The sequence below is a fragment of the Crocodylus porosus genome, unplaced genomic scaffold (assembly GCF_001723895.1).
Source record: "Crocodylus porosus isolate Cpor-Errol unplaced genomic scaffold, CroPor_comp1, whole genome shotgun sequence".
In the NCBI taxonomy this organism is placed as follows: domain Eukaryota; kingdom Metazoa; phylum Chordata; order Crocodylia; family Crocodylidae; genus Crocodylus; species Crocodylus porosus.
The window spans coordinates 24,922,790-24,942,118 of record NW_017728931.1 but is presented as its reverse complement, the minus strand read 5'-3'; the positions used below and the strand labels follow the sequence as shown (position 1 = coordinate 24,942,118).

Sequence of the window (19,329 nt, the reverse complement as noted above, 5' to 3'; positions counted from 1 at the left end):
TATTGATACCATGCATCTGGCCAGTGATGATCCCTGTGGTCCAGATCCAGCCCAGAGATGCAGTGAGTTTGACAACCTTCTGTAAATGAACAGAGGTCTTTTAACTTTCAAAGAACTATGCCTGTTTACACCTTCTGAAGATTTGGCCCATTGACCTCAATAAAAGAAAAAAGCTGGGTTTCCACAAAAGTAAAAAATTGTACAAAGTTCCTTTTATGGAAAAATATTAAATCAATATGCTGTACTGGCAGAAATACCAAACCAAAGTACATTATTGTAGACACAGTGCTGTCAGATTTCAGAGATGATGCAAGCAAGCACCTTTTTACATGTCCTGTAAAGGTGATTCCCTCCAATTTTAATGATTCAATTTCCCTTAATTTGGTTCCATTATAAAATATGAGATTATTGAAACAAGTTGTAAAATTGTAGTTATTGAATTGTGGTGGGTAGTGAGCAAGGACTGACAAGGGTCTGTCAGTTTTAAAGAAAGGGTAAGTATCATCTCTGTTACTGATATGTTCTTGTGATTATTCTTGTCATCAGATTCATAGAATGCTGTCTCAAAATTTGCACAACAGCACCAGCTAACACTTGTAAAATTATATTCAGTTTGATTGTTTTTGTTTTACACTTTAGGAGGAAAAAAGATGCAGGGTAAAGTTTTCTGAAGTCAACTGTCATTTCCATAAGTAATGCTGGAATTTAAAAGGGAATTAAGCTCCTAAGTGCCCTATCTGATTTACTGACACATTGACTTCTGTGGAGGAAAAGAAACAGTCCTTGGTACTGTCCTGTCATGCTTCCTGATAAAGGTAAACTTGAATTAGCAAGGACTGCTGGTTTGATGTGGTAAAATAGGATAATGGTATTTCCTGAACCAACTCTAAACATCTCCTCATGGCAATCTATAACACACAACAAAAATATGGAGCATACAAAAGTTTAAATACAGAAACATTTTGAAGAAGCAGGGTGGATTGCATATGGTGAAGGATTTTTTTTTAGGAACAAAAAGACAATGTGTGCTATTATGGATTTACATTCTTTACACTGAAAGGACATGTGAATGGTGTAAACACGTTAAACTGTTTCCAACATTTAAGCTTGATCCTTAGGTTAAAATCATAAAAATCAAATAAGTACTCTTGCCTAACTTGATTTTCCAAAATTTGAATATATTGAATAATCAAGTAAATGTCTTTGCCTACAGTTCTAATAGTACTTTAGATAATTAAAATAATTTTACACATCTAATTTACTTTCCAATACATATCCTTTGTGTATACTTTTGTATTTCTGTAATATTGGATGTTGAAAACAGGCCCGTCAATTCCACTTCTATCTATAGTTACTCTCAAATTAATTGCAGTTTCAGGCTCTCGGGCATTAGCACGATGCCTCTAATGCCATCCTTGTAAAGTTTGGAGGAAAATTTTAAGTTGTTCCGAGTAGAATAATTATATTTGTATGCCCATAGAGCCATTTTAGTGTTCTTAGCTTTGTAAACAAAGTGAGGAGGAGGAGTGGAGAGGAAAAGCAGGGCTTTTAAGAGCCCCATTTCAGCCACCACAGCAACAACAATGCAGATGCCTAACAGAATGGTTCGGTAAACCATTTTGAACCCAGTTTCAAACGGGGCTAAATTCCACTAGCGCAAATGGTAGTTGTATTGGCTATACCAGGGATTTCACTGCTACAGCAATATCAGTGCTGTCCATCAAGTCCCTAGTGTACACCAGGCATTATTTCTTTATCACTGTCACTTCCTGCTGGTGCGTTCTGAGGTTTGGGATAGTCTCATAATTCTTCTTAATGACTTCCTTTCTATTTAGGTTGCTCTGTTGCCCTTAGGTTGTATAGCATATGTTTTCCAAAATCAGAAACAATACTTTCCCCCATAGAAACAGGAATAATAATATAAAAGACAAAATATTTCAAATAGGGGCTGGTTTCTGCATTTTTCCCCCAAATTCAATAGCAGCAGGTACTGAAAATGGACAACCAAGTTATTGTGATTTGGGAATTAGGTCTTCTATACTCCAGTAACATTGTCTTGGTAAGCCAGTTTTGGGAAAAGTTAGATAAGCAATGAACAATTTAAAAAAGTAAGGTGAAATTTGTTTGTTCAATATAGGACTGCAAGCATGAGCAAAATTCAGCATGAAGTGCTATGAACTCAACCTTTTAATACAGTGGCAAAATATTGTTGAGCTGCCCTCTAAAATGTCTCTTTGGATTTACTCACAGGAAGTGCCATGAGTTACAGTGATACCCCAGACTGAACACACAATCGCTGCTGGGTCTTGAGGGTTCAGGGATTGAGCTGCATTTTAGAGTAGCTTTGAGTCCGCAGCTACTATTCCCTACCCCTGCCCTTCCCAGCTTTAGTGCTTTCTTCAGAATGGGAGGAAGGGAAGGGAGTGGATGGAGCTCAGTCTGGGGTTTGCTTAGCTTGTGCTGGAGGGTATGGTGGGTGGACAGAAGCCCGCAGACCAGATGCCATCTCTCTGCAGGCCATATTTGACCCATAGACTAGGAGTTGAGCACCCCTGGTTTAGAAGCAATCAGGTAGATTATGAGCCATGAAGTCAAGTGACTCCCTGACTGCTGCCTAAATCGAAATGGTGCTGCCACTTCCAGGTTTTGGTTTTTGTTTCAACTTTGTGTGGACCAGGACTCTCTACAGTGCACCCCAGCACTATAGTGATGCACCACTGCACTCTGCCTGTGCACCACTCTGCACAAGGCAAAAGTCAGAAAGCTGGTATGTGCCTGTAGAGCTACTTGATACTATTTACACCTGCTGTGCCTGTGTTTAAGGGGACTATGTTAGTATACAATTAGCTTCATTTTATTTTATCTTGCACCTTCTTACAGCTCCTTAGGATGTAATTTATCTCAATGCAAACTACCTTACCTACAAGCAGAGCTAATGTTAGGAAGTTTTTGTTGTGTTTATAATATTTATTAATTTTCGTCTAACAATAAAATAAAACTAACAAAATAGTAAAATATAAACTAATAAGTAAAATACAATAAGAAAGCAAAACCAAAATGTTACAGAATAGATAATCAAACATATGTAACTATACATTTAGTAAAGAATAGGGGAAGGAAAGAGCTTGACATTATAGACAACCAACTGACAAATACACATATACATTTAAAGGATACCAAGATGTCAGGGAATTTTAAGGGAATATAAGTGAGCAGGAAGTGTAGAATTAACACAGGAAAATTTGTCACATCTAAATCTGGTCCATTCACAGTAAGGTGTGAATAGCGCAGTATGGTATGGTATAAATGCAACAGTAATAGTGGTGTATAGTGTAGCATAGTGCAATGTAGTATATTGTATAGACAGTATAATATACTATAGTTCCAGTGAAGCATAGTGGGGTATTCACTATAGCAGTGATTCTCAACCAGGATGTCACAGGATGCAACACCACATTAGCACTGTTAGATCTGCAAACACAATTCTCCAGAGATTTCCAATAAGATTTCTATAGTGATATAAACTTTCTGACCTGTTGGGGTCTGAGGTCTTTGCAGCAGCAGTAGAATTGCTCTATTTTTTCTCAGTCAGAGCTTGTGGACGGAGGTGATATCTTTTATTAGACCAGCAAAATTTCTGAAAAAATTCTTTAATTCCAAGCTTTTGGGCACAAACACTCTTCATCAGGAATCAGAGAAAAGATTATAAAAGTTCTCCTGAGTAGAAATCAAAGATGAAGGGTGTTTGTGCCTGAAAGCTTGCAATTAAAGACTTCTTTTTTTGCAAAAATCTTGTTCGTCTACTAAAAGATATCACCTCTGTCCATGAGCCCTGATTGCTTTTTCCTCTAGACCAATACGGCTACAACCTGGATACCTGACACTATTCTTTCTCTGAGCTGAAAAAAAAAATGAAAAAAGCAAGTGAAAACTAAGTGCTGGCATTTTCTGGGGACCACCTCAAGTCTGACAAACGGCTTGCACCTAAAAAGGCTGAAAATCCCTGCACTGTAGTGGCATGTAGTGTAGGGACATTGTGGGATGTACTGTAGTCTGCTGTCATCCTAGCTGTGGCTTTCAACCTTCTCAGACTCACTGTAGTCCCCCACTGGAGGCCCGCTCCACAACTTGTGTCAACTGAGCAGCCCCCCCACCTCAAAAACTAACCTATTCATCACAGTGCTTACCCTCTTTGAGGTGTTGGGCAATGGGGTCAGAGAAGTGTGCCCTGAGGTGTACTTCTGTCCTCATACCTCAGGGCACCCTTCAAAGGATCTCAGCACCCTTCAAGGGATCTCACGGTCACCTGGTTGAGAATTACTACACTATAGGTTGGGAGAGTAATCATATGGGGTGGTGGTTGCATAGAGAGATAGGCACAGTAGCATAACATGGCCCAGCAGGAAAAACTTTCTTGCTAGGAGGGTAGTAAAGCACTGGAACAGGTTACGCAGGGAGATGGTGGGATCTCCATCCCTGGGGGTTTTTAAAACCCAGCTAGACAAAGCCTTGGCTGAAGTGATGTAGTTGGGGCTGGTCCTGCCTTTGAGCAGGGGCTTGAGCAGATCAATGTTTCTTAACCTGTGGGTCATGACCCAAAAGTGGGTCACAAGAATATATGAACAAACTTCAAAAAAGGATCAACAAACTTGAAAAAATGGATTCTCCTTTAAAGGAGAGAAACATGGGAAACCGTGGCTTTTTCTTTGCAGGCTGGCAGAGCTGAGGTTCCCCACACGCTGAGGGAGTGGGGGCAGCGTGTAGGGAGTGAGGGGCGCTGGGTGGAGCCTGGCCATTGATATCCTGGTACAAAAATGGTTGAGAACCACTGGCCCAGATCAGTGGTTCTCCACCTTTTTTTGTACCAGGACCCATTTGTAAATATCAATGGCCAGTCCCCAACCAGTGCCCCCCCCCCAATCTCCCCAGTGTGTGGGGTCATGAGGGACCCCAAGCGGTGCCTGTCAGGCTGGAGTTCTGCCAGCCTGCAAGGGAAAAGTCACGGTTCCCCACGTTTTTCTCCTTTAAAGGAAAATCCATTTTTAAAGCGTGCTTGCTACCCTTTCATATATTCTTGTGCCCCACAGGGTGAGAAACCCTGGACCAGATGACCTGCTGAGGTCCCTGCCAGCCCTCAGGAGCTATGATGGGGCATAGATACTGCATGGAGTGCAGGCGGTGGCTGCGCTGTGCACTGGAGCGCTTCAAAGCGGAGCGCCTGTGGCCGCCTGCAGCCCGGAGAGCTCAGCCTCCCCTTCCTCCCGCTCCCCCGCCCTGAGCCAGCCGCACGCCGCGCGCTGCCCTCCTCTCCCCGCCCCACACAGCCATCCCAGCGGCCGCCTCGCCACGGGGTAAGCCTCCTGTGCCGGCGGAGGGAGGGCTCCGACTGCAGGGGGAGGCAGGAGAGGAGCGGGCTCAGGCAGGAACCTGCTTCCCCGAGCTGGGAAAATGGCAGCTTTTTTTTTTTCTTTTGCAGCGTAGTGGTGCATCGGGCAGGCTCCAGGGCTAGAGACGGGTTCCTGGGGCTGATTCTTCATGCCCATCTCTCCCACCTTCGCGCGCTGCCAGGGTGGCACAGCTCCCAGGCAAGGCATGCCTTCAAATGCTCCTCAAATACCTGAGACGGAAATGGTCCTCCCTGCATGCGGGATGCGGGTGGGATTCAGCGTGCTCCGGCGGGGCAGGGGGGGCTGGAATTTCCTCTGCATGTCTGCAGGGTGCCGTTCCGGGCAACAGCCGTTCATTCACTGGTCTGAGAGGAATCTCTTCTGCCTGGACTGAGGTCTGGCAGCAAAGCCTTTGCAGTTTTTGTTCTGAGAACACCTTAGTTTTTTAAGGGATTTCACAGGATCCCCCAAAGCTTTTTAGAAGAAGCTCCTGGAAGTTAAAAGGGTTTAGAATGACTCAGACTTCAATTCAACTACAGCTCGAAAGTGGGAAAATATAGGTGTATCTATAACTATACCCATATCTGTATCCATATCTATATACTGAAATGTTAAGCAAACTGAAAAGTTAAACAAGCAACAATTCAATTTAGGTCAAATGGAATGTGTGATGTGGAATGAAATGTTTTGGTTAACTATCCAGCTCTTAAAAGTGCTCTTTTTATTTTATTTTTTTAAAACCACCCACAATTTCCACCCAGCTCTCCTAGAAATGCTGCTGCAAAGGGTCTGCTTCTTACTTTTTCCACCTTTCTCCACTTCTGTGTTCTTCAAGTGCAGAGCAGAAGGAACAGATGTCAAAGACTCCCATCGCTTCAGTCCTTCACTTCACTTGGTCCAGTTTTCTGTGGAGTAGTAACATGTCATCAGATCAGATCAGAATCTAATCCGCCAGCCTCCATCCCAGGAAATGACCTGACCTCAGTAATATTTTGAGTGATTACTAGAACAGTTTAGGATTTTCCTTTAATCCTCTTAAGTGAAACATACATAAATAGCAGAAAATAGAAACCTATGTTACACTTTTAAAAAGACCCCGATTTTCTCTGAAGTTAAAAAAAAAAAAGCCAGGAAAATGCCCAGTGGCAAATTATTTTCCTATCCTAGTGTAACTGAAGTTCTGGTGGCCGTGAGTAGGTGGAGCAAAAATGGGGAGTTTTGTAGACCCAAGAAATTTATTATAGATCTTAAGTTCCTAGGCCCCCCATTCACTCCTTCCCATATATACACACTGTGGGGCAGGGACCTGGGGACAGTGGGCTGGGAGTGAGGGGCACTGGGTTGGTTCCAGCCGTAGCTGCCTATACACATGCTCGATCATGTTCAAAATGTCATGCATTGGAGCATACTCGATTAATCCAGTCTGTTCCACCTTCTAATCGGAACGCATCAGTATTGCCTCACTGCCAGGTGTATTAAGCCCCCATGCATTTCAAAATGGCCGCAGGGGTGCTTCATCTAAATGCCATCAAATAAGCTTTAGATAAAGCATCCTGCGACCATTTTAAAATGTGCAGGGGCTTAATGCACATGATGGTGAGCAGTTTTAATTAGAGTGGCTGTCTGGGAACCTCTCTAATTGAAACGTGCGCGGCTCCACCTCTAAGCATGTATATAGGCAGCCTTTTCTCCCTGTCTGGCAAGGTAACAAGATCAGGGAAGAAAGAAAAGGATAAAAGCTGGATTTGTGTGGATCTGTTTGGATCCTGCCTATTTTTGTCTCCATGCCTCCAAAAGAAAGCCTCAGAAAAAGAGCACAAATCTAGTCCTTTTAAATGTCTCCAAAACAGTTTGAACCCCCGTCCATTCTGGAGAATTCATGCCATAAATAACCATATACAGCAATATGATCCTGTTAGATGGACCTAGTCAAATTTTGGCAATAAGGCTCTGGTTTCAGTAGGTAACTTGAGAACAAGTGTATCTGCTCCTACCAAAATGCCCTGAACAATGATCAATCCTAGCTGAACAATGCTACACTGCAACAATACAATACAACAATCCTGGCTTTGGCAACAATCTGGCTTTGGCAACTGAATCGTTGCAAAATGTTTGTCTTCAATTGTACAATCTTAATAAAAATAAGAGTAGATATTTCTGTTGTGACAGACAGTCTTTGGCCACGTTGCTTCCTAGCTAAATAACGTTGGAAAAAAGACATAACTTTTCTCTGTAGTCTGTTAATTTTTAAATTCAGTATCTCAGTTGAATAATATAACGTAACATAACATAACAATAAAGTCTGCCTGTCTGACTACTTAATGTATTTATTTCTACCTATCTTATGCATCTGTTTCTATATATCTCTTTCTATGTGGCAGCTCTGTATGCAACAAAAAATCTAGACCTATGCAAAACATCACAGCCATATCTGGATCCAACTTTATCCAGTTAGATTTCTGTTTTTAGCCAAACTATAACAATTCTTCCAATTAAAAAGCAAAGAAGTGCATCTGCTCAAATTCCTCTTCTTGTGTTCTGAAAATGACTAGATTTGTTCTGGAGTGATGTTACAACCACAATGGTCCAGGAATTATGTGAGAGGCAAAGATTTTTGGGGTGACATCGTTTATGGAACCAGTTGCATGACTGTGATAAATGTAAACGAGCTTTCAAATGCAAAAATACAGAATTTGGGGACCCTGGGCCAAAGCTTGGCATGCTCCAGGTAGATCTGAGTTTTCCTTATGGTGCAAGATTTCAGTCTCAAATGTAAATGTGCTTAGGAAACATTAGGCTGAAGAAAGTTATCTATTTGCATTGTATTCAAAAGTGGAAGCTTGCATGCCTTAATTTTAACCATCTTGGGGCTTATTGATTATTTCAGAATAATCATCTGTTGACAATCTGTACATTGTAAAGTGACCTCTTAGTGCCCTTTTACTTCAGCTAGGGCAGAATTTCTCAACCCATGGGTTATGATCTAAAAGTGGGTTGCAAGAATATATGAAAAGGTCATGAACAACCTTTAAAAGTGGATTGAACTTTAAAAACAGATTCTCCTTTAAAGGAGAAAATTGTGGGAAACCATGGCTTTTTCCCTGCAGGCTGGTCTGCTTGAGGCCCCCCATTCTCTCCCTCCCACATACACACAGTGGGGGGGCTGGGGCCTTGGGGCAGTGGGTTGGGAGTGAGGGGCACTGGGTCAGGACTGGCCATTGGTGACGTGTAGGGGGTGCATGCAGGTGCACGAGCACCCCCTGAGCATGACGGTGCACTCCTTACACTCTTGGCGGTGCCTGCAGGCAGTCGCTGCTCACCACCCACCCTGCTGCTGGCGAGTGGTCAGCGATCGCTGCTGGCCACTGCCACTGGTGGTGTCTGCAAATGGTTGCTGACCCTCGGTTGGTGCTCACCACCCTCCACCCCGCTGCTTCTGACAGCGCCAGTGGCATCTGTGGGATCTTGCTGCTTACTGCCACCACGCTTCAGCCGCCATGCTCCCACTACTGCCGTGCCCCCCCCAGCCGCCGCTGGCACGTGTTGTTCATGGGACTGGCCATCAGTGTTTGCAAGTAGGTCCTGATACGAAAAAGGTTGAGAACCAGTGAGTTAGGGGACATGAATATACAAGAAAGCAGAAGAAATCCTGTGGCTGGAACTTTAGGGTCGAAAAATTGGTGCCCTTTGCTTGCTTGTAACTCTTCCTAGTTTCCAGCCCTCTTTAGCGTGTAAGAAAGTCAAGAAGAGTTTATGCACGTTGGAAACTCGATAGGAGGCAGCAGCTGATCTTCCCATCACCAGCCTAAAAATACTCCACAGCAGAGCTTAGAGCTGCTTCAGTAAGTGGAGGAAAATCCTGTCATCGGAATAATATTGATCAGATAGGACAGCGGAGTGAACATTTGGTTTGGTGTTTTGTGTGCACTAAGGTAAGTTACAGAGTTTGATCTAACATTCAGTAAACAAGTGGGGCATGCAGCAACCCCCCTATTATCTTTCACTAACCCCCTTCTTGTCCTTTCTGTTATATCTGTGGGACAAGGTTTTTTGCACTTCCCTGGGATTACAGCTCAAATCTGTATAACTTTTCCTTCCCAAACTGACACTCTAAAACTTTACCATCCCCTGCCACTGCTCCACTCTCTGCTGTTATTCATAGGGATAAGTTTCTTCTTAAATTGATTTTACAAGTGTCCTGTAGTAATGTGGGAAATCTTAAGACGCAGCTTGTTTTACAGCTGACGGCATGGCATGCTGGTATTTCAAGCTGCACAAATAGCTGGGTTAAGGAGCTAACATAAAAAAGAAATAAACAGGCAGAATAATTACATGGTAAAGAGAATTCCAAAGGTAGATGTGAATTACTTTGTAGTGTTAATTTGGTCTTTAGCTCAATTGCAACTATAATCTTAGATTTCATTGCACATTTATTATACGCAGTGTGCTTCTGTGTGTTTGGGGCCTGATCCAAAAATCATTGAAGTCAATGAGATTCTTCCTATGGGCTGTTTGTATACACTTTTAAGTGCTTTAAAAACAGAAGAGCAGATAGAGAAATTTATCATCCCAGGGTTTAAAATAATTTATCGGACTACGAAATATCCCTAAAGTGGAGGTGTGTAGTTAAAATAATGACTAGGAAAATATAAAATGTACAGACTCATTTTTGATAAAATAGATCTGTAGCATCAGTTAAGACAGAGGACTGATCATAGTAAATCCCAATTGTCAAAGCCAGACCACTTATAGGAGAGGAAATAAATCAAACAAAAAAGTTTGTATTAGAAAAGGAAAGGGATTCTTGGTAACAGTCAGCTTTTTGTCTTTGATCTTGAAATCAATAGTGAAAATCAGAATCGGGTCTTTAGAATTCCCCAAGATTTTTGAGCCCATCTTGGTGTTCCCTGTGAAGAACTGAAAGTATCTGCCATTTCCTAATTGTCATCTTCACAGTTATTTACAGAAAATATATCTCTGTGTCTAGCTCTGTGTCTAGAGAATCACTATTCTTGAAGGGCAGTGGCAACATCATGTCCATTATTATTTCTTTGTCTTGGACTGTTTTCCACCATAGCTTCCTGAAATCTGGAACCATTATTTTCAAACTTCTCTTCCCTAGCAGCTATTTAATGAATCTCATTTATATCAGTTTCTATTAACTGCAGCATTACTGAGATTTTGTACCTTGACACCACCCCAAAAAGGCCTGGCCTGCCAGCTGGTGGGAGTCTTAGAGTGATATTGCAAATGTTTAGAGGCTTCAAGTTTATTTTTAGACATTGCAAGGTCTCTGTGCCTTCAAGATAACTTCCATCATCAAAGTAAATTAGCAAGGCATCAGATTTCAGAATGGAGGAAAGGAGAGCTGGAAGCAACATGCCTCTCGCACCATCTTGGGCCTATCTTTTCTACTTCTTTGTACCTCTCCAGCATCTCTGTTTTTGAACCTTAAAAGTGCTTGCTCATCCCCTTTGATGGTATTTAATTACTTGAAAAAAGACTATTTTTCAGGAAGAAAAAATGAACTTGAAAAATTTTGGCCAATTCTAGATTTTTGTAATGAACGTGTGTAAAGGTAACAGTTTAAGTATCTAACCATTAATTGATAATTTTCTTATAGTCTAAATGTAAAGGGAAAAAAGACTTAAAATAATTATCCAGTATTTGCAAGGGTGACATCTACCGCTATAAACAATAAATAGCTCACACTTGATTTAGTGAACAGCATAATGTCAAATTTCTCCCTTGGCTGGTGTTCCCTCTTAACACATTCCCTGGACTGAAATTGAAATGTTAGGGGGCCTATCCATGTGCAGCATGACTGCTCCAACACACTGTAATTACAGTGCATCGGAGCAGACTTGATTAACTGTGTCTGCTGGAGCGTGCTAATTACCAGTTCCAGCAGACTCCAGTGTCATGCGTATCAGCATGCCCACACTTGTTTGATGAGCTTTAGTCAAAGCTCTCCCACTGCCATTTTTCAGTGAGGGAATACTGGTACACGTGACACTCTGGACGCTTTAATTAGAGCAACTCTTGGAGCCCCCTCACTCCCAGAGCATGTGTATAAATACCCTTAGAGTCTACCTTTTCCATTTGGCAACATTCTTCTGAAACAAAAGTAGAACCAGGTAGAATCACCAGTGAAGCTGGAGCACTATGATATATATCAGGACTATCCAGCTACTGCCCTCTGCGGTGCATGTGGCCCTCAAGGGGTTAAACTCCTAGTTCATGTGCTTCTCCAGCCCCTGTTGCTGCTGCTTGAACTGGAATCTATGCCAGAGGTGTCAAACTCAGCGGGCCCCATGGGCTGAATGAGTGGTGTGGGGCCCAGTCCGCTGGCAAGATGAGGCCCATCTCTGCCTGCACACCTGAACCAGCATGTGTGGCACTTGCCCAGGCCAATCCACAATGTTCCTAGTAAGCACCTCATGTGATATGGGCCTGGTCCAGCTCTGTGGGTGGATCAATGAGCAGCAGCAAGGGCCAGGTTATGGGATTTAGCCTGTGGGCTGTATGTTTGACACCCCTGATCTATGCGATAGAACTGCAAGTGTCTAATTGTGTGACGTAGGCTCTGTACAGCTAACAGAAAATCCCCAGCTTTATGCACCTGAGCAGTTAGCATAAGAAAACCTTGAATTCTTTTTTTTTCTATCTAGATTTACTGGAACAGTATTATAAAATTAGGCATGTTATGAATGTCTTCCCTCTTACTTGAAAAGCAGGGGTTGGTCACTGCCAAGTGGAGGGCACTAGACTAGATAAACCTTTGGCACGTTCTGGATAACAGGGAGCATCCTCATCTCACACTTTGAACATTCTGTTTTCTTGCGGAGCCATGTCTTTTCCAATAACTGATGGAAAATCTCTCATTTGATTTCTGGATTCCAGTTTCTTACTATCAGGCCTTGCTGACTAATAGGAGCCAAAAACCACACAGATAGTGAGTGACTCATTATACATTAGAACCCAGGTTCATCCTGCTTTCCAGAACCAACCTAACTGCAACAGCCTCCTCAACTGTTTCAGAATATAGTCATATTGTCTGTGGGGAAAGGAAATAAATTCTCAGCAGAATTCCCATGGACTTCTGACCTTCCAAAAAAAATGATGCAACAACTTTTTATATTGTCTGACTACCATTACTGTTATGTTCTCTTAAAGGGAAATGTGAAGATTAAAACAAACAATTTATGCATATTTTTAGAAGTCCATTTTGTGTGTTGGTAATAAGTATGTAGTTAATTGAACAGAATGCATTTTAACATCATATTTGGGTTTTGCTGTTAACTGTATGTGGCTTGATTGTGGGTTTGCATTTCACCAATGGCAAAAAAACTGCAGGTTCATGTACATAGTTGATTATAGATGAGGGGTTAAATTCTTCACAGAAGTAAATTCCATTGACTGTTACATGGGGATTCTATCAGATTTAGGCCTTGATCTCACATGCATTTAGGACTTAGATTTAACAGTGAATATAACTTCATAGACTTCAATTATTCTTGTGCATAAAGTTAAGAGCTTGCATAAGTTTGCTGGATGTGGGCCTTACTGTGACCCTGAGTCATGCTCAGTTTCTAGATTTCATCAATCAGTGCTTTCCTGTTGTGTTTGGAATATGTTTAAATTTTTCAAAATCTTTTTACTGAAACTTTGGAAGATTGTTGAGATTATGGTTTGCAAACCCTCCTAATGTCTTGGCTTTTAGCAAAAGTCAAAATTTGAGTCTAAAGTGTCCCTTAGCATTTTTTTTAAAAGTGAGTTTTGTGTTTATTCAGCAGCAATTCACAAGCTAAATCTTGCTTGCTTTTGTGTCAGGGAAGGAAGAAGGATTTGGCCTATTCACGTGTAGTGAAGTTTATGTAACTCTCTATTGTTCTGATTTACCAAAACTCTTATACTTAAGTTCTGTTGATTTCAGTGGGATCTACGTATGTGCATAGTTAAAAGTATAAGTTGGGAAACTCAACTTTTCCCCAGAAATCCTGGGGGCATGCCTTGTAAGCAGGGAAACCCTCACTTTCCTTGCTTACTAAGACATGTCCCAGAGATCCTGGGGGCACTTCTGGGTATGCAGTGAATCTTTCCCTGCTTACAGAGAGGTGCCCTGGAGATCTTGAGGGTGCAACTTTGTAAGTGGGGAAACTTGGGCAAGCACTCACAGGGCTTGAGGGGCCCAATTCAGGGCAGGGAGTTCTCAGGGTGTGCAGGACCGAGTCCCTCAAACCCTGGGAGAACCCTTTGCCCATTGTACCACAGCATCAACGGGTGATATCTGTTTTGCCCAATGAAATAGATCAGCTGTACTGGGACATGTCATGGCATAGTTGATCCCCTTCATTTAGCAATGTCTATTTTTAGCCTATGTATTTCAACACATCAGGAGAATTGGGGCTTTTGTGGGTTTCTGTCAGGGATAATGACCAGAACATGGGCATTTGGCATTCAACCCTAAAGGCTAGGGACAGAAATTACACATAAACTGGGTTAAGTGATCAGAAACCAGTTCAAATCTGTAATGTAACAGAAGTTCAGTGCACATTAACTTCTCTGAAAATGTCCAGAACCAGTTTAAGATAAACCTGGAAGGGTGTAGTATCAGACTTAACTGATTTAGGTTATCTTGTTTTATTGAACTTCTGTCCCAGGTTCCCTCTAGATTCAAGACAATTCACATTCCCCCAGGATCCCAGGATGCTTTATACCTCACCTGCAAACCGTCCCCTCCGAACCCTCACCCTGCAGGGTTGACGAGCTGGCCTTTGCCCAAGCTGTCTTCTCTAGCCAAGAAGGGAGGCATGCTGTAGTACTCCCAGCTTCTTGCCTCAGCCACTTCAGGCACATGGTTGCATTTCCAGAGCCAAAAGTGAATGCCTGTTCACTCACTTATCAGTTCAATGTACACAGTTTTTTGATTATTCTGTGAAGATTGAATTGATTCAGCCTCAGGATTTTTGGCTGTCTGTACTTAGCCAAAGGGTCAGAAGTCAGGGGATCAGGACTAGAAAAGGTCATGAGCCAGAAGCAGGAGTCACCAGTGAGGAAGCAGGGATCCAGGTTGGAGTCAGGAACAAGGAGTCAGAAGCCTAGGGCTGCACAGGAAAGTACTGGTCCTCTTGAGTAGACTGCTGGACACCAAAAGAGCTACTACTTGTAAGGTGGCCACCACATGCATGCCAGCTACTAGGGCTAACTGTGAGTAATTACCCACTTGGGTAATTATAGCCAGCTAAGGGCTAATTCGCTTATTTGCTTCCCTGAGACTCTTGATAGTTTTAACCTCCAGTGCCTTTGATTTGTAATTTAAATTTAGATATTAAAGCAGGGGTGTCAAATTCATGCCCGGCTCCGGGGGGAGGAGCTTCTCGCATGCCAGAACCATGAAGAGGAGCAATTGTGGTAGTGCTTTGTTTGGGTGACAGCATGGGTCTGGGAATGGGCAGCAGTGCAGAGACACATTCAAGTGGCAGTGTGGGTCAGGGCCATGTCTGAATTTTGTGGCAGACCATGCCCAAACTTCCAGTAGCCTCCCAGACAATCAGTGGGCTGAATGCTACTGTTCCACAGGCCAGATTTGGCCTGCAGGCCATGCATTTGACACCCCTGTATTGAAGAAAAGCTATTGTAGCAACACAAACATTCATGAATATAGTAAATAGCATATGTTGTAGAGAAGAAGTGTGTAAGAACACATTTCAATTTCAGTCCAGTTTGATCCCCCTACAAATAGTAATGCATAAATTATCCTCCATGTTGTGGTAGTGTTGGGATGTGATATTCTGTTTCTGTTCCATCATCTAAGTGGCCTTTGGATCTAATGGTCTGGATGGCCAAATGGCAGTAGAATGTGGAACACCAAATGTTAACAATGTCACCCTTAGCTTTAAGCACACAGAAAAGGTTGATGAAAATTGGATCAAATGGAGACTAACATTTATTTGCAGGGTATAGTCATTGAATGCTTTTAATAGTAAATAAGTCTTTAATTTTGTATACAGTGATGTATATACTTGAAGTGCATAAGTCTTTTCAGAATCACATGTAAGCTTATCAAAGTATTCTGCAGTTTGCTTTAAAAAAAGTGCCTTGATCATGTCTTTTTATTTTTATATTTACCTCAAAGGAATATAGAAAACTTTGGCAATCACCTTGACTGTTTTTTGTTTCTCTTGTATCTTCTGATTTGTAGCAATAAGGCTGTCTGGAAGCAATGAAACTTGCATTTTGTGGTAATGACAACCCTGCTGCCTATAATATCAGTGCTGGTGTCCTGAGAAATGTCTGCTTTGTGGATGCTCTCAACCTGGTTCCTCATGTCTTCCTGTTATTTATCACCTTTCCAATTTTGTTTATTGGTGAGTCATCAATTCTGAGCTCCTAACCCTGGAAATGTTTAGGGTAGAGCATATGTCTAATTGCAGGATGGTCTTTTTATGTCATAGGACTGGTGCAACCCATTTAACTTAGAGACTTTGTATTACTTCAGTCCTGATAAGGAAGAGAGAAAATGGGGAAAAAAAGAGGCACATTGAAGAGATGTTTAAATGGAAGTGTGCTAGAACCAGAAGACGTGATGCCAATCCTCTTGAATTTCTTGAAATTTTTAACTTGAATGGATCCAAACCACAAAATTAGATCCAGATTCTTTCAAATTTGGGAGATCAATCCCAAATTGGGAGATGTCTCTCACCAATTTGAATTTGGTAGATTGCATCTCTCCCCGTTATTCGCTGTTAAGAGCTAAAACAGTGAATCTGAGTTCCTTTCACATTTGATGGAGTTCAGAATAGATCCAAAATTTGCAGCTTGAATCTGTCACATGATATGTTAAGGATACAATAATTCATTCCTATAACAGCATTTGTAACCTAGGCAAGAGCAAATACGTTTATTCTATGGTAGCGAAAGCAGAAGATGGTCTTTAGAACATCACATCTTTAGAACATTTTCGACAGTGCAATAAGTTTCATTTACATGCTCTTCTTGTATAAAGTCTCAGTCTGATGATGAAATGTATGCTGTTTATTCTGTCACAAATAGAGTTGCTTTCCTGATTCACTTCTTCAGGAGTTGCTGCATTTTAATCCAACATTCCCTAATATGCAGTCTCCAGAACAGTTTGCTACCTTTATAAAATACTTTAAATTCTTTGTAGAGAAAAGGTGCTGTAAACCTCTTTGATATATCACTGTTATTCTGGATAGTTCTAAGAAACAGCTTTTCTTTGTAACGGGAACAAAGCAGAACACATATTTTCTCACGCAGAGAAATAGGGATTATAATGCATTACATTACCTACATGTTCCTCTTTATACTTGTAAACTATCCATTTAGTACAGTGAAACATATACATGAGTAAAATGATATCTGGCTCTATATAGACACATAATATGTTTTTAAAAACCAATATAATATTTGCCTTTACCTAAAACAAAAGTGGAACATTTTTGTGGCAAAAACCCTCTCTAGAAAAAAAAGAAAGAAAATATAGTTTCCAGAGACAAAAATGTACCATATGTGTGCTTAGAAAGGCTTGGCTTTTGCTGAAGCTAAAAGCCATACAGACATCTATAGTAATGAGTAAGCACAAAAACTAAAATGAGAGCTGGGACATGTGATGTACATTTATACAACCACTTTGAAAATATGAATCAAAAGAATACTGTGAGAGAAAAGGTAAGAAGCAAGATTGGAGGAAAGGCTTCAGGAGGTTTTATAGGAAACCTTGGATGAGTAGACTTGAGAAAAAATATATTACTGTCCTACAAGAATTTTAAAGATTTTTGAAATTTTTTTCCAACTCCAAATCAGGATGAATAGTTGAAATCTCAAAAAACTTCATGAAGTAATCCTCTGGAAAAAAAGGATTGGATTGCAAACATTTGCATTCTTACTCACTTTTTATTTTTATTATTATTATTACTCTTATTACTATTGTTGCAGTCATTATTTTTATTGTTTTACATTATCATTATTGTTATTATTATTAATAGGAATAATAATAGAAAGTAGATATAGTCATTATAACTGTCATTAATAATACTACTTGTAGTAATTTTTGTCCATACAAAACCAAAATTATACTTTTTGGTTTTGAAAATGCTGAAAAGATGTGTTATAAAAATTTTGATTTTTTCCAGCATTTTTTTTTCAAATCAGGAGATTCATCAACTCAAACCTTTATCTTGAAACAGTTCCCATTTCATCGCTTTGGCATTTTCTGATGGAAAAAAAAACATTAGTCCGAACATTTCTGAGCCATATTTTATTGAAGGTAGAGAAGACATGGTCCTAAAGTCAAGCTGTGGTTGAATAAAACCAAGGAGATTATTTTAGAAATATTTATATAGGAGACATTTGGGTCTAAGACTTTTTGAGAAAAGTGCATTCACTTATTGGAAAGGTAAATTGCCAGTATTTGTCTGTGTTAGTATGTGTAGTTATTTACATAGATTAGTTTATAAGCAAGCGTATATGGTATTGTACAAAACATTGCTAAGGAGGTTGCATTCTGTGCCTTTAAATAGAGTTGAGCATTAGGCGTGTGGGAAATGGGCTGTATTTGATTCAGATTCAGCCTGAATTGGGGACAGTGATTCAATTCGTTGATTTGGGTCACTGTACCGATTTGATTTGGCCAAATCCGAATCTGAAGATTTGATGATGTTTTGGAGAATCAGCGATTTGGCCATGCACACAGCTTTAAATGTTTTTTCTACATACCTTGATGTTCCAGGCGTGGATCATGGATGCTATGATGGTGGGGTGGATGGAGTGTCCCACAGGAGTGCGGGGGGGGCTGGGGGAGCCCTGCGTGCTTAGTGATGAACCTGGAGGTAGACCGGAAGTACTTCCAGCTCATTTCTGGGTCTGCCACCGAGCGCACGGGGGACCCCTCTTCCCTGCTTGTCCAGCTCAGCGATCAGCCGTGGGGGCATCCCAGGTGTTCCACAAGATCCAGGAGGCACCAATTGCTGAGCCCAGGGGCGAGAAGGTGTCCCCTGTGCACTCCCTGGTGGACCTGGAAGTGCTTTTGGTCCACTTCCAGGTCCACTGCTGAGTGCACTAGGGACCACCTCCTGTGCTCCCATGGGACGCTCCATCTGAACATTCACAAGCTCCCTGGTACTTTGAGGTATGTGAAAAAAACATTTAAAGTTGTGTCTATGTCTGAATTGTTGAATCTTTCCAAATGTCTCCGAATTGATTTGGAGGGCTCCGATTCGATTTGGAGTGATTAAAGGGTCTCTGGATTTGATTCAGATTCGGAAAATCTAATCAGGCCGAATCTTCGCCGAATTGAATCAATGACCAAAGCTTCACGCAGCCCTACTGAACACGCTTCATATCTTCCAGACTTTGCCCCTTTGTGTAGCCTTATTTAGGTGCTTAGATAAAGCTTTTCAGAAATGTTGCCTTGAAAGTAGGTCCAGTGCAAAGGATTCATATACATGGATTATGGATTGTCAAATTACGTACTGGTGGCAAAGTCAAGAGTTGTTACAACTGAAGGGCCAAATCAGGGCTGGAGTTCTATTGTGCTCGGCATTATACATATATACAGGACCAGATCCTATTCCACCCATAAGGAACCCAATTGTGTTCACTTTTGTAACACATGCTTGTCTTAGCTTTAAGACGAAGTTACAAAAAACAGTGAGCAAGAGGGTTAACTGTCCACTTTGTGTAATAACTTTTTTTCAGGGACTCAAGCAGGATGGGAAAGAATCACACTTAAGTGTCTAAATTTACTCAGGCACCCAATAGGTGGACTAAGACCTGGCCCACTAATTCTTGCTCGGTCATAATCTAGTATGCAATTAATCCTAAAACAATGCCTCTAAAACCTGTATACTACACCAAAATGCAAAGGTAACATATACTACAGAAAGGCTATTTAAAGATATATTTGAGAAACTATGGGCGT

General features: G+C 41.3%; 1 protein-coding gene across 7 annotated transcripts in view; it reads left to right on the top strand.

Moving 5' to 3' along the window:
• Window positions 1-5,311: 5,311 nt before the first annotated feature.
• Window positions 5,312-19,329, top strand: part of ABCC9 (ATP binding cassette subfamily C member 9) — a 133,510-nt gene continuing 119,492 nt past the window's right edge. For 2 of the 7 annotated variants that reach the window (XM_019544422.1, XM_019544419.1), the window contains exons 1-2: window positions 9,125-9,319; window positions 15,592-15,757. In XM_019544422.1, coding sequence (XP_019399967.1) covers window positions 15,613-15,757 — 145 coding nt within the window. In that variant the 5' untranslated portion in view covers window positions 9,125-9,319; window positions 15,592-15,612. Of the gene's footprint in view, window positions 5,352-7,768; window positions 7,838-9,124; window positions 9,320-15,591; window positions 15,758-19,329 lie in introns of those variants that run through there. The other 5 variants (XM_019544421.1, XM_019544416.1, XM_019544417.1 and 2 more) reach the window with 4 other exon arrangements.